General features: G+C 33.2%; 1 protein-coding gene across 1 annotated transcript; it reads left to right on the forward strand.

Annotated features, from left to right (window-relative positions):
- The first annotated feature begins 6,826 nt into the window (after positions 1-6,826).
- LOC139863542 (uncharacterized) lies at positions 6,827-12,848 on the forward strand. The gene is made up of 7 exons (XM_071852164.1): positions 6,827-6,881; positions 7,778-7,815; positions 7,956-7,967; positions 10,650-10,679; positions 10,787-11,613; positions 11,729-11,844; positions 11,965-12,848. Exons 1-7 carry the CDS (start codon positions 6,827-6,829, stop codon positions 12,846-12,848), a joined length of 1,962 nt encoding a protein of 653 aa, XP_071708265.1.
- Positions 12,849-13,221: the final 373 nt, after the last annotated feature.

Consider the following 13,221-nt stretch of genomic DNA (forward strand, 5'->3'; position numbering starts at 1 on the left):
ATTTTGATGTCTATCAATTTAACCACTTAAAATAAATTTTCGTAATTTTAAGAAATTTAGATAAGAAGTAGAATAAAAATCTATGTCCTAAAAACTAGAATAGCGAGAAATAAGAAAGAAAAAGAGCGCGTCGAAAAGGTCGAAAAAGAAAAGAAAAATTGAAAAAAGCGTTGAAAAATAAGAAATAAAAAGAGTGACTTATAAAACTTTAAAACATTCGCCTAACCCAACCTTATTACTACCACTAACTTAAAATTATAATCGCAAATTGAGATTACTAATTGGAATGATAATTGATACATAGGTAAAAGGTGTCTAAAAAATATTAAAGCTTACAAGAAAAACTATATCCCAAATGGCAATAACTTAAAAAGAAACTAAAACTTAAAAAGGCGTCGCAAAATTCTAAAGTACCTAAATCTTAGTCTAAAGAAAAAGCACTTAAGAGATTTTACGGCAAGGCCTAAAAATCTAGAAATAAAAATAACTATGGCAAAAACTATGAGTTAAAAATAAATACGAGCGAAAAATACAAAAATTACGCTAAAACTATTAAAAAGGGACAAAATATAAAAATATATAAAAAGTTGTAAAAATTACAATTTTTATAAAAATATTATTTTTATATTATTTATTTTATAAAACTATTAATTTTATAATTTAATTATACTAATTAAACTAAATAATACAAATTAATAATAAAAACTAAATTAATAATTAAAAATTAAACCCTAATTAGGGTTATAATAATAATAATTTTATATTAATTAAAACCCTAAACAGGCGGCTGAGGTTACCAGGCCTGTCAAATCACCTCATGCGATCGCATGAGGTGTTAGTTGATTTTCCATGCGATCGCATGGCTTGCGAAATTGGGCCAGGCTCTGGGCTGCAACAGTGATCGGGCAGAGAGTTTATTACTTTTTTTTTCTGTTTTAATAAAATTATGTAATATATTTATATAAATTAAATAAAACTTATATTTTTATAAAATAAAGATAAAGAAACTTTTATATAACTTACAAACTCTTAAAAATATTTATATTTTTGTTTTTCTTTTTATATTTTCGAATATTTAAAACGTATTTCTACAAAAGCGTACTAAAAATAAAAATCTTTTTTTTTATGTGTGTGGCGTTTCGCTTCGGCGTTCCCCGGCAGCGGCGCCAAAAATACTTGATGTTATGCGAGGTGTATATAAAATAGCTTAAATTTTAGCAGGAAATGCTATTAAATACGATACAATTTTACACAAGATATTTATTTATTTAGAGAATGGATATACTTAAACCTTGCTACAACACTTATAGGCAGTGTACCTAATCGTACAGTAGTGTAGTTTTTAGTAAGTCCGGTTCGTTCCACAGGGAAAATCTTTAAACAAAGCTTAACGCTATATTAGTTTACTTTTATAAAAATACAAATGTATATATAAGTAATATTATTATTATAAAGGGGGGTTTTTACGGTTTAATGACCGGTTTGTCGATTTTAAAACTTTAGTCGCAGTTAAAACCAAATGTAAAATATTAAATAAATAAAAGACTTAATTTAAAGCGTAAAGTAAATAACGATAATGAAATTGCGAATAATAAAAGTGCGATAAAATAAACTTGCGATAATTAAAATGTACGATAATTAAAAGTGCAATTAAATACAATAACAATAAATAAAAGTGCTATAATTAGAAGTGCAATTAAATATAAAATAAAGGAAATTAAATATGAAATAAAAGAATTATGCTTATTTAAACTTCCGTAATCATGATGTTTGACGTGTTGATTTTAGTTTTATGCCCATGGGTTAATTGTCCTTTGTCCTGGATTATTTAATATGTCCGTCTGGTTTTTGTCCATAACAGTCCATCAGTCATAAATATAAAATGCGAGTGTCCTCGTCAAATTATCCTTATACCCGAAGTTAAATATTCCAACTAATTGGGGACTTAAACTGTAACAAGGTTTTATTACTTTGTTTAATAATTACACCAGGATGTCGACTGAGTGTAACTCAAGGTTTTAATACTTTGTTAACAATTATGCCAAGTGTCCTTGTACATAATTTCACCCCTGTTTTAATAATTCTAGTGGCTATTAATCCATTCCCGTGTCCGGTTAAATGAACGATTATCCGTACATATAAATATCCTGCCCATCGTGTCCGATCGAGTGTATATGGTTATTTATAGGGACGTCCAATTGTAAATCTTTATATTAAAATTAACAAACTATCATTTAGTTAAACAAATATAAAGCCATTAATAGCTCATAGTCTAATTTCCACAAGTGTCGTTCTTTTGTCCAAACTCCAATTATGGTATAAAGCCCAATTACCCAATTTTAATATTTTTAGCCCAACATCATGATTACTTCGGATTAAATAAGCATAATAATAACTTAGCTACGAGACATTAAATTAAAAAGGTTGAACATAACTTACAATGATTAAAAATAGCGTAGCGTTACATGGACAGAATTTCGACTTACACCCTTACAACATTCGCTAACATACCCTTATTATTAGAATTAAAATTAAAATTAAAATTATAATATATATATATATATATATATATATATATATATATATATATATATATATATATATATATATATATTACGTTTGTAGGATAGAGAGATAGGTGGTTATATTTTGGCCAAAACGCATTGAATTTATAGGACCTGGGCTGGATTTCAGAGCCATGCGATCGCATGGCTTTTGTGCCTCCAGGCCATGCGATCGCATGGCCAGCTGGGAGAAGTCACATATCTTTGTTTTCTTTCTTGCCGACGTTTATAAATAATAATATAATATATAAATAATTATAAGAATTATTTAAATATTATATTTTATTTATGTGCATAGTTAACTTGTAATTTTTAGTCCGTTGCGTCGAGCGTTGAGAGTTGACTCTGGTCCCGGTTCCGGATTTTCGAACGTCCTTGCGTACAATTTAATATCTTGTACTTTGCGTTTTGAATCTTGTACTCTTGTAATTTTGAGACGTTTCTTATCAATAATTGGAACCTCATTGATTGTATTTTGTACTTTTGAGCTTTTTGGTCGTTTGCGTCTTCAATTCGTCGAATCTGTCTTTTGTCTTCACCTTTTATTATTTAAACGAATATCACTTGTAAATAGAACAGTTGCAACTAAAAGCTTGTCTTTCTTGAGGAATAATGCTATGAAATATATGTTCGTTTTTAGCATTATCACTAGTATCTCTGTCGGAAACTATAGATAATGCTACACCATGTAGACTAACGATTTCTTTCAAGTACAACTCTGCCAAATCACTTAACGAAGTGGTTTCACGAGTAGCCAAGAAGTGAGCACTCTTTGTCAGACGATCCACTATCACCCAGATCATCTAATGTCCCTTCTGGGTTCGGGGTAACTTGGTTACAAAATCCATCGTTATATGATCTCATTTCCACTGAGGAATTTCTAACTGTCGTAGAGATCCATATGGTTTCTGATGTTCTGCTTTAACTTGCGCACAAATATGATATTTCTCAACGAAACCTGCAACATTTGTCTTCATTGTTGGCCACCAATACAACGTTTTCAAATCCCTGTACATCTTAGTACTACCTGAATGCACTGTCAGTCTAGATTTATGCGCTTCTGTAAGGATTAAATCCCTCAATTCTCCAAGCATAGGCACCCAAATTCTGTCTTTATAGGTCTTTAATCCTCTAGAATCATTGCATAGGTCAAATTTTCTTTTGGTCATTTGCTCAGTCTTTAGGTTTTCATCATTCAGTGCTACTAACTGAACGGTTTTCAATCGATCGATCAAGTCTGAAACTATCTCAATTCTCATAAATCTAACATTTTCGACTGTTTTCTTGCGACTCTAAGCATCTGCTACCACATTTGCTTTACCCGAATGATACTTAATCTCATAATCATAGTCTTTAATTAATTCTTGATATCGACGTTGACGCATATTTAATTCTTTCTACAAAAAGATGTACTGAAGACTCTTATGATCTGTATAGATTTCACAATGTGTACCATACAAATAGTGTCTCCAAAACTTCAAAGCAAACACAACTGCAGTTAACTCTAAATCATGAGTAGGGTAATTTCGTTCATGATTTTTCAACTGTCGTGAAGCATACGCTATAACTTTATTTCTTTACATCAAAACACAACCCAGACCTTCGCGTGACGCATCGCAGTAAATCACAAAATCTTCTGTTCCCTCTAGTAAAGCTAAAACCGGCGCTTGACATAACAACTGTTTGAGAGTCTGAAAAGCCTTTTCTTGTTCATCAGTCCATCGAAAGGCTACATCTTTTCTGGTTAACTTATTTAACGGACCTGCTAATTTTAACAATTGGTTAACTGTTTGAGATTAGGGTAAGTACTTTACATTGAACTGTGGATACAACTTAATAACTTAATACTAATGTTAATTTTAATTCTTTTGATCAGTAACTTATGTACGAAGTACACTCCTTAATTAACTAGCAATGTTTGTAAATAACAATATAGTGTATACTGTATAGCATACAAAACTCAAAAGCGTTGAAACATCATATTCACTATATTCATTTGTCATTATATTCTGTTATATTATTGTTAGAATAGTAAATATGGAATAACATTAGAAACCATCAGTTTGCTTCAATACTGTCATTATTATTTCATTTTTGCATTCTATATCAAAAGTTGAATTTCTTTCGTTATTTTTCGTACGTATATATTTTTAGTATATAATTCCAAATATGAGAAGAAACAACAAGAGGAAGCAGAGGATGGAGCAAAAAAGCACCAGCCTTTGTTTCTTCTGAACATCTCCGAACGATAGCAGCGAAGGGTGAATCGTAAATGAAAAACGGCAAGGAATATCGAGGCAATCAGGATATCTTAACTTAACAATAATGAAATCAGCGCAGCGGAGCGTGCTACACCTATTTCTAGTTATAATCATATATGCTAAAACAAATACGGAGTACTACCATTGTTCATAAGCTATCTACTTTATGTTTTTTTTTTGTTTTTTTCAATTTTTTTTTACTACGGTATCATATATCCAACAAGCTATTCTAGAATCAAATTGGCTCTCATCTCTCTTCTACACACCTGCCTCTACCAACAATTCCTTTGCCCTGGGATCGATTCCTTTTCAACCGATCATCATCGAGTAAAGTATTGGGGTAAAGATTAGGTCTTCAACCGATTGCGAGGTTTGTCATCTCAATCTACCGCTCAATATCAAACTGTGACTGCTCCACCGATTGGGAGGTTTGTTCGTTTCTTGAATTGAAATTGATTGGGTGTACAGACTACACATTATTTCTCATAATCAGATCCACCGTTTAGGTTTTTATTCATCCCTAATCGTTTAGTTTGTTCGGTTAGGGTTTTTTCGTTATCCGTATGCGATTGGGGTTTACTGTAAGACCCGAATAATAATTGTACAGTGGTGTAAATAGTGTACATTAAGTGTGGGCTGCAGTGTGTAATTAAACTGGGTCAGAAGCCGTTCAGACCACTAGTGCGTGCCGCACACTTTTAGTGGTGCGCGTGGCGCACTGCACCTGGGCCAGCATTCTGCTTTTTAATTAAAAGTTAAATGAAGGGTATTGTTGTCTTTTAACATGAGGACGAGTTGGGGCTGTAAAGGACAGTTGTGTGGTGGTTGAAAACACATTCAACACTACACCAACCTTATCTTCAACCCCAAATCAAATTCTAGAGAGAGAAGTGTGTTCTTGAGAGAGAAAGCTTGAATCAAGGAGGAAGAAGCTTGATTCGGGCTAAAGCTCAAGTATTAAAGTTGTTCATCTAGTCTTTTGCTACGTTTTGGTTGTGGTGGTATGTTCTAACCTTGATTTCCCTATTTTAATTTGTTAAGGGTTAGGGTTTGGGTTAGTGAAGAACATAAAACCCATATTTGGTGATTTTGGGTGTTCTTGGGTAAGATCGAGTCACGAGGACTCAAGAATTGCTAACCTAGGGTTTTGAAATGATAAATGAGTTTATGAGTCATAATTGGTTAGTTAATTACTAGCACACCTAGTTAATAAAATGAATGGGTATTATGTGGGCTAGTGGATGACCCGAAATGGGTGTGTTGACCTTAAATGGTCGATTTTGATGTAAATGGGGCATTTAATTCATTTAAGTCATTGAATGCACGTGAGTAAGTTGTTGGTGATTAGTCCAACTAGTGTGTGTGATGATTGAGTACTTATTGTATTAGGTACTCGGCTTTGAAGCATTCGGAAGTATAAAATCGTCACCAAATCGTTAAGGTGAGTGGAATAATTATATATGTATGTATATGTTTTATTTACTTGTGGGGTATGGGTTAAAGTTCGATGTTGACGATACCATATCCTAGAGTATATTGTTATGTGGATGAGGGTTAAAGTTCGGTGTTGACGATACCTCAAGTATGGATTTAAAGTTCGATGTTGACGAAGCCATACCACTATTGTAGTGACATTGGATGAGGGTTTAAGTTTGATGTTGACGATACCTCATATGTGGGTTTAAGTTCGATGTTGACGATACCACATTAACTAAGACAGATGGGAAAATAAGTTCGATGTTGACGATACCATTCGTTGGGCTAGCCGTGATATTTGAATACTAATGGATGTTGTGAACATCAATGCTTATGTATTGTGTTGTAACATATTGTATTGTTTGCGTTATATGATATTGTTATACTAGCTTATGTTATCGAGGATTTAGCGTTATACATTATAAAGGTATGCTAATTATGTTGCTAGTACCAACGAGCAGTAGCTCAGTTGGTACCCGTTGCTAATGATCCCTGGGCCCACAGGAATATGACCTAATGCAATAAATGGGTGCAGGTTCGATTCTTAAGCCTGCAACTTCCTTGTGGGTATTAGGGGGAGGTATTTTACAAGGCATACTTGGCCCTTAAGGGGTGGGAGGTATGGGTGCCAAAGGCACACGGGGTCAGGGTTTCTCCGCCAGTCCAAACCTTTTGCAATTGCAATTATATTGCTAGTATGTATGCGGATTTGTTGCAAGTGTTTGCAATTAAGTAAGTTATATATGTATATGTATAATTATTGCATTCACTAAGCTTTGCTTACTCTCTCGTTGTTTACCTTTTTATAGGCTCGGGCGTTGACAAGGGTAAGGGCGTACGATTGGATTAGAGACCCCGCTTGTTTGATAGGGAACGCTTTTGGATGTGTTAGCTTTTGAAGTTTGACCGAGAGTTGGGTAGTTTAACCCCCAAACATCATGCTCTAGTGTCGTTTGGAGTTTTAACTAATTCGGTTGAAACTTATACTTTTGTACGAAACTCGTATTATGGCATATGTGGGCCCGGTTTCGTAAAACTTATTTTATTATTGAATCGTGTGAGTTTTAACTATTATATCATGTTGTCAAAAGCGTTTCGTCTAACTATGTCGGGAAGTGGGAGGTCCTTATTTGAAAATTGACAAAACAGGACAGAACTGAAAAGGGCTTGTGCGCGCCGCGCACCCTAGGGTGGTGCGCGTGGCGCACTCTTCTGACATAAAAAAAAAAAAAAAAACTTTATTTCGCGTATTCGGTTGGTTATTGGTTTAGGTCGTTATATTTACTTTATGAGTTACAAGTAGGTTACTTAGTTACTGGTTGTGCTTTTGTTAAGTAGACTGTTAACGAATTATTTACTAAGTTTGTCCACTCATAATGAGGTTCTTAAGAGTTGGCTGTCAATGATTTTTTTTAATGTACTTTAATGCAATCTGCTAATTATACTGATTTGTTTTTAGTGTGCTGTGTATTGTAGCTGAATTTGACATGTTTCCATGTAGACGTGATTCAATTGTATAGCAACTGAATTTGACAGTTGCAGTAGGAGAACATAACAAAAAAAAAAGTTCTCTAGTTAACAATTTCTCGTTCAAGGTATCTTAAATATCCTTTCTAACTATGCATGTGAAATTATTTTATAATGTTGTTGGCAGAGGGAGAGGGAGGTAAGACTGAAAGAGGGATGGCAAAGAACCAACTATAGTTACCTTATATTAGTTTACTGTTTTATTAGTGTTTTTTAGTTTAGAATTCATCCATTGTAAATTACGGTTATGTTGTTTTTTGTAAATACTTTAAAGATTTATATATATATATATATATATGTATATATATATATATAGTTTGGTTTTGTAGTAAATTTTATTTGATATATTTGATGCATTTTGTATTTGGCGGGTGTTATTTGAAATATTTGAGATTTAATTTATTTGGTGCTAGAAATTATTTGGCGGTATTTAGCAGGTATCAATTCAAAATATTTGAGTTTAACCATGGTTAACATTTACTAGAACACGTCTAATTGCAACTAACGGAAGACCTTTAATTGCAACTAACAGAACACGTCTAATTGCAATTAACGGAACACGTCTAATTGTAAATAACGGAACACGTCTAAAAGACATAACGGAACAGCCTAATCTGACGATTTGACAACACGTCTACTTGAGAGTTTTTAGAGCGGTTCCTTAAACCGCACTATATGTCACCACTCAATTGAAGCCGTCACATGTAGACGTGTTGTTCAACACGTCTAAAAAGGATTTTCCCCACGTCTAATTGTGCCGGAATGTAGTAGTGATTAATTGAGTTTTAAATGTGTTTTATAATTTTTCATCAAATATTATCATGGTTGCAAATGGCGTCTGTTGTGACGGCCATTGCGGCGTTTTGGTGAGTAGTCTGTCTCGAACCCGTTTCGTCATCTAAAAACTCGGTCAACGGACAAATGTCGGGTCAAAGGCGGGAATGGTCGGGTCAAAGGCGGGAAAAAGTTATCAATTCAATCGAAATTGACGTAGTTTAGTGTTAGTTTTTGTATTATATTAGCGGTAATAGCGATTATAGGTACTAATTGGTCAACGAAATTTTTTTGATTTTAAAATATGTGTGGGTTTTTGTGTGTTTGTGTGTGTGTGTGTGTGTGTATTATATCTAAAATTCAAAGTTAGTCAACGTTCGTCTTGACTCCGTCTCGAACTTTTAAGATCGTGACCGTGCATCCCGTCTCGCTTCTTTTTCAACCTTGAATATTAGACACCACGTATAAAAATATTTATAGTCAAAGTAGACAAAAAGTTATTTTAAAAAATCAATTGTTGACACTTAAAGTGGGACGAAGAGAGTAAGGTGTCGTTTTTTTTCCGGTCTGCATACCTTATTATGTCTTATGTCTGCGCGCTCGCAGACGTTTTACTGCAGACTGTTTATTTTTCTGAAGACATAAGATAAATAATATCTTATTCTGTCTGCAATCTCGCGGACTTAGAAATGTGCTTCAACATAGATACTTTTAGACCATATCTTATTTACAGACATAGTCGACATATCTTCAGACAAAAACATCTTAGAAAAAAAAAAAAAACAAATAATATTTAAGCTCATATAGTAACAAATCATAGGGCCAAAAACCAAGCCCTCAAGTTTTAAAAATCATAGCGAAAACGACACTGACCAAGTTGATGAATGATTAAAACATAACTCATATGGCCTACTTGAATCAAATAGGAAACTAAAAGCTTAAATAAAAACAGAAGATCCACTTAGTGACCTGTGTTTTATAATTGACAAACAGATTTTGGTATACAAGTCTAACTTGGACCATGGAGATTAGAGTATTTGGTTTGTATATAAAAAAAAATGATTATAAACTCAGGTCAAAGTATTAAATTATTAAGTATTCATTTTGGTAAATAAATAGAAACTGTATTCATTTTGGTAAATAAATAGAAACTGTATTCATTTTGAAATGGAAAAGCAAAAAAATAAAAATAAAATAAAATAAAAATGGTCAAAATTGCTGACATCAGCATGACATCAGCGGTGATGTTATATTGGTACTGTTCACTCGTGGTGACTGATATACTTAATGTAAATGTAAATGTAAATGTAAATTTGGCGACAACAATATACATTGAAAGTGGTCTGGATTCTGAAAAATAAATTTGCGGCCTGACCCAGTGGGCCACACGATATGGGTCTCCTTAATTAGTTGGCCTGTAATTTTTGTAATACCAGTAACCCAATAAGCCATGTTAAAACGTTGTTTTATACTTTGTTTGGGGTGCGCTCAGTAAACATAATAAAAAACGTTGGCTGGTTTAAAATTTGCAGGATTCAAAGATTTTCTTTTTTTTAAAGCAAGACACCAAAGTGTAATCTACGGATATCGAACTTATGTCTTCATTAGAAATTTTCAAGTCCCCACTACTTACTTATCCCTAATAATTTAAAGGTTCTAATCATGGGAGGTTCGGAATAGAACAAGGTGGTCGGTCGCTCGGGGTACGGGATTTTGGTGCCTAATTTACACACACACACACACAGAGGCGGAAGGCTTTGAAGGCCAAAGAGTGCCAAGGCCATCCCTATTTTTTAGCCCACAAGTGTAAAATTTGTATTTTTTATGGGCCAAAAAAATTTAGACTTAATGGGCCTTCCCTAAAATTATTTACCCTTTATTTTTTTATTGATCGAACATTATCTCAAATCCCCAATGGTGCGTCAAAACTCAAAACCTAATTGTATCCTTTGTACACCTACCGATTTCAACTCCAATTTTATCGACAATTCCAAAAACTCAGGTACCTTAATTTTAGTTTAACATAATTTTATTTATTGCGTATTAGTTTAACATATTTCTTGAAGTTGAGTTCAATGTAGTTATTTGTTATTGAGTATTACTATATTAGTGTAAGTATGTAACAATAAGAATATAAGATGTGTTGACAATTTGTATTGATATGTTATATTTTTGTATTTTCAGGGAACAACTATGGAAAAACAAAAACCCATTACTTCATTTTTCAAAAGAAGGATTGATGATACAACAAAAACTACTTGTCCGGACGTAGATATTCAAAATAGTAAACGTTGCAAACCTTCGACAAATGACGATGAACAACAAAATGATCAACCAACTACACCTGTTTTTGAAGCTTCAAGGCCAACTATAGAAGAGGTAGACCCTAATTATTTGGAAAGAGATCCTGGGAAACGAAAACAAATATGGAGTTATCCGTTTGATAGAAAAGAACTTGTAAAACGATCTTATTTGAATAAAGGACCTTTTCAGATTCATTTGGAAGAGTATCCTAATAAAGGTACTTCTACTCATACCCGTAGATTTCAAAACGCGTGGTTTGGTAAATTCCCTAATTGGTTAGAGTATTCTCCTTCAAGAGATGCCGCCTACTGCTTTCTTTGTTTTTTGTTTTCTGACAAACCATCTGTGCGTAACGGAAGAGATACTTTTATTGTTAAAGGATTTGATAAATGGAAAAAGGTTAATGGAAAAAGATGTTCATTCATTAAGCATATTCAAAGTGAACAACATAAAGATGCTTTAATATTTAGTGGAAATTTTTTGAATCAAGATGGACATATTGAAAACATCTTAGAAAAGCAACAGACAGAGTTAGTCACGAGTAGTCGTCTACGATTGAAAGCTTCATTTGATGTAGTTCGTTGGCTATCATTTCAAGCTTGTGCTTTTCGAGGGCACGACGAATCAGCAAATTCAAAAAACCGTGGTAATTTTCTTGAGATGTTGAAGCTTCTAGCTTCTTATAATGATGAAGTTGCCAAGGTTGTGTTAGACAATGCTCCTAAATGTTCAAGATATACTTCGGGATTAATTCAAAAGGAACTTTTAAATATAATTCTTCACAAAGCTAACTTCTATTATAAATGTGATATGTGCTTCAAGCAAATTCCATGATGAATTGCAAAAGGCAAAGGCTGATGAAACAATACGTTTACTAGAACTTGGTGAAATTGAAACGGGTAGAGGAGCAAACCAAGTTGGGACATTAAGTAGAGCAGGTGATACTCGTTGGGGTTCCCATTTTTCTTCAGTCAGTAGTATGCTTGTAATGTTTAATTCTACTCAGGTTGTTCTTAAAGGAATAATTGATGATGTATCTTGTTCTCTTTAACATGGAGATGCTGATTTGGCCTATTGTTATACAAAATCGTTTGAGTTCGTATTGATTTTACACTTGATAAATGAAATATTTGGGATGACTGAATTTCTTTCTCAAGCTTTGCAAAAGAAATCCCAAGATATCATTAATGCCATGGAACTAGTGTCAGCAACGAAGGAAAACCTTAATGAATTAAGAAATAATGGATGGGATTCATTACTTTTAAAGGTAAAATTATTCTGTGAGAAACACGAAGTCGATATTCCCGATTTAAACGCTTTATACAAGTCTAGTAGATATCGGCCTCGTCGGCAAGATAATCATGTTACTTTTGAACATTATTATCGAGTTGATGTCTTTATTAGTACGCTTGATAAACAATTGTTAGAGTTGGAAAATAAATTTAATGACCAAGCTATGGAGTTATTAACTCTTAGTTATACTTTAGTTCCAAGAAAAGGTTCTAAAAGGTTTAATGTTGATCATCTTTGCTCTCTTGTTGAGAAATACTATCCTGCTGATTTTACGGAGCAAGAGAGGACTAGATTGAAGTCAGAGTTAGAGCTATTCAATATTGAGATGTCAAAGAACCCGAAGCTAAGTGGTGTATCGACTCTTGTAGAATTATGTAGAGTTCTTGTGGAAACTAAGAAGTGTGAGAACTATAATTTGCTTGATAGTTTAATTCGACTAATCTTAACACTTCCCGTTTCAATTGCTACAACTGAGAGAGCATTTTCCGGAATGAAAATTTTCAAGACTCGACTTCGCAACAAGATGTCAGATGAGTTTCTAGCGGATAGTTTGGTGGTTTACATTGAACGAGAAATTGCCGAAAAGTTTAACTCAGAATCCGTTATTGATGATTTCAAAATGCTTAAAGGCCGTCGAGCCAACTTGTAACTATTTTCATCTTATGAATACGCTGCTTATTTTGTATGTACTAGATGCTTATTTTGTATGTACTAGATTTACCGGCCCTCCTATTCAAGATCTCCACGTTCTGCCACTGCACACACACACACACACACACACACACACACACACACACACACACACACACACACACACACACACACATATATATATATATATATATATATATATATATATATATATATATATATATATATATATATATATATATATATATATATATATATATATATATATATAGGTTTAATCAATGGCTAAACAACTTTAGTGGTTAAGTGGAAATAAACAAAATCAAAAAAAAAAAAAAAATTTATTTTTTTTTATTCAAGAATCTGCATCA

Source organism: Rutidosis leptorrhynchoides, chromosome 8, assembly GCF_046630445.1.
Source record: "Rutidosis leptorrhynchoides isolate AG116_Rl617_1_P2 chromosome 8, CSIRO_AGI_Rlap_v1, whole genome shotgun sequence".
NCBI classification, from domain to species: domain Eukaryota; kingdom Viridiplantae; phylum Streptophyta; class Magnoliopsida; order Asterales; family Asteraceae; genus Rutidosis; species Rutidosis leptorrhynchoides.

Excerpts from the sequence above, each read along its gene's own strand:
- LOC139863542 (XM_071852164.1), top strand. The coding sequence starts at position 6,827 with ATGGGTGCAGGTTCGATTCTTAAGCCTGCAACTTCCTTGTGGGTATTA. Across the intron at positions 11,614-11,728 it reads GATGAAGTTGCCAAGGTTGT|CAAATTCCATGATGAATTGC; the intron begins GTTAGACAATGC and ends ATGTGCTTCAAG. Across the intron at positions 11,845-11,964 it reads TGGGACATTAAGTAGAGCAG|ATGCTGATTTGGCCTATTGT; the intron begins GTGATACTCGTT and ends TTTAACATGGAG.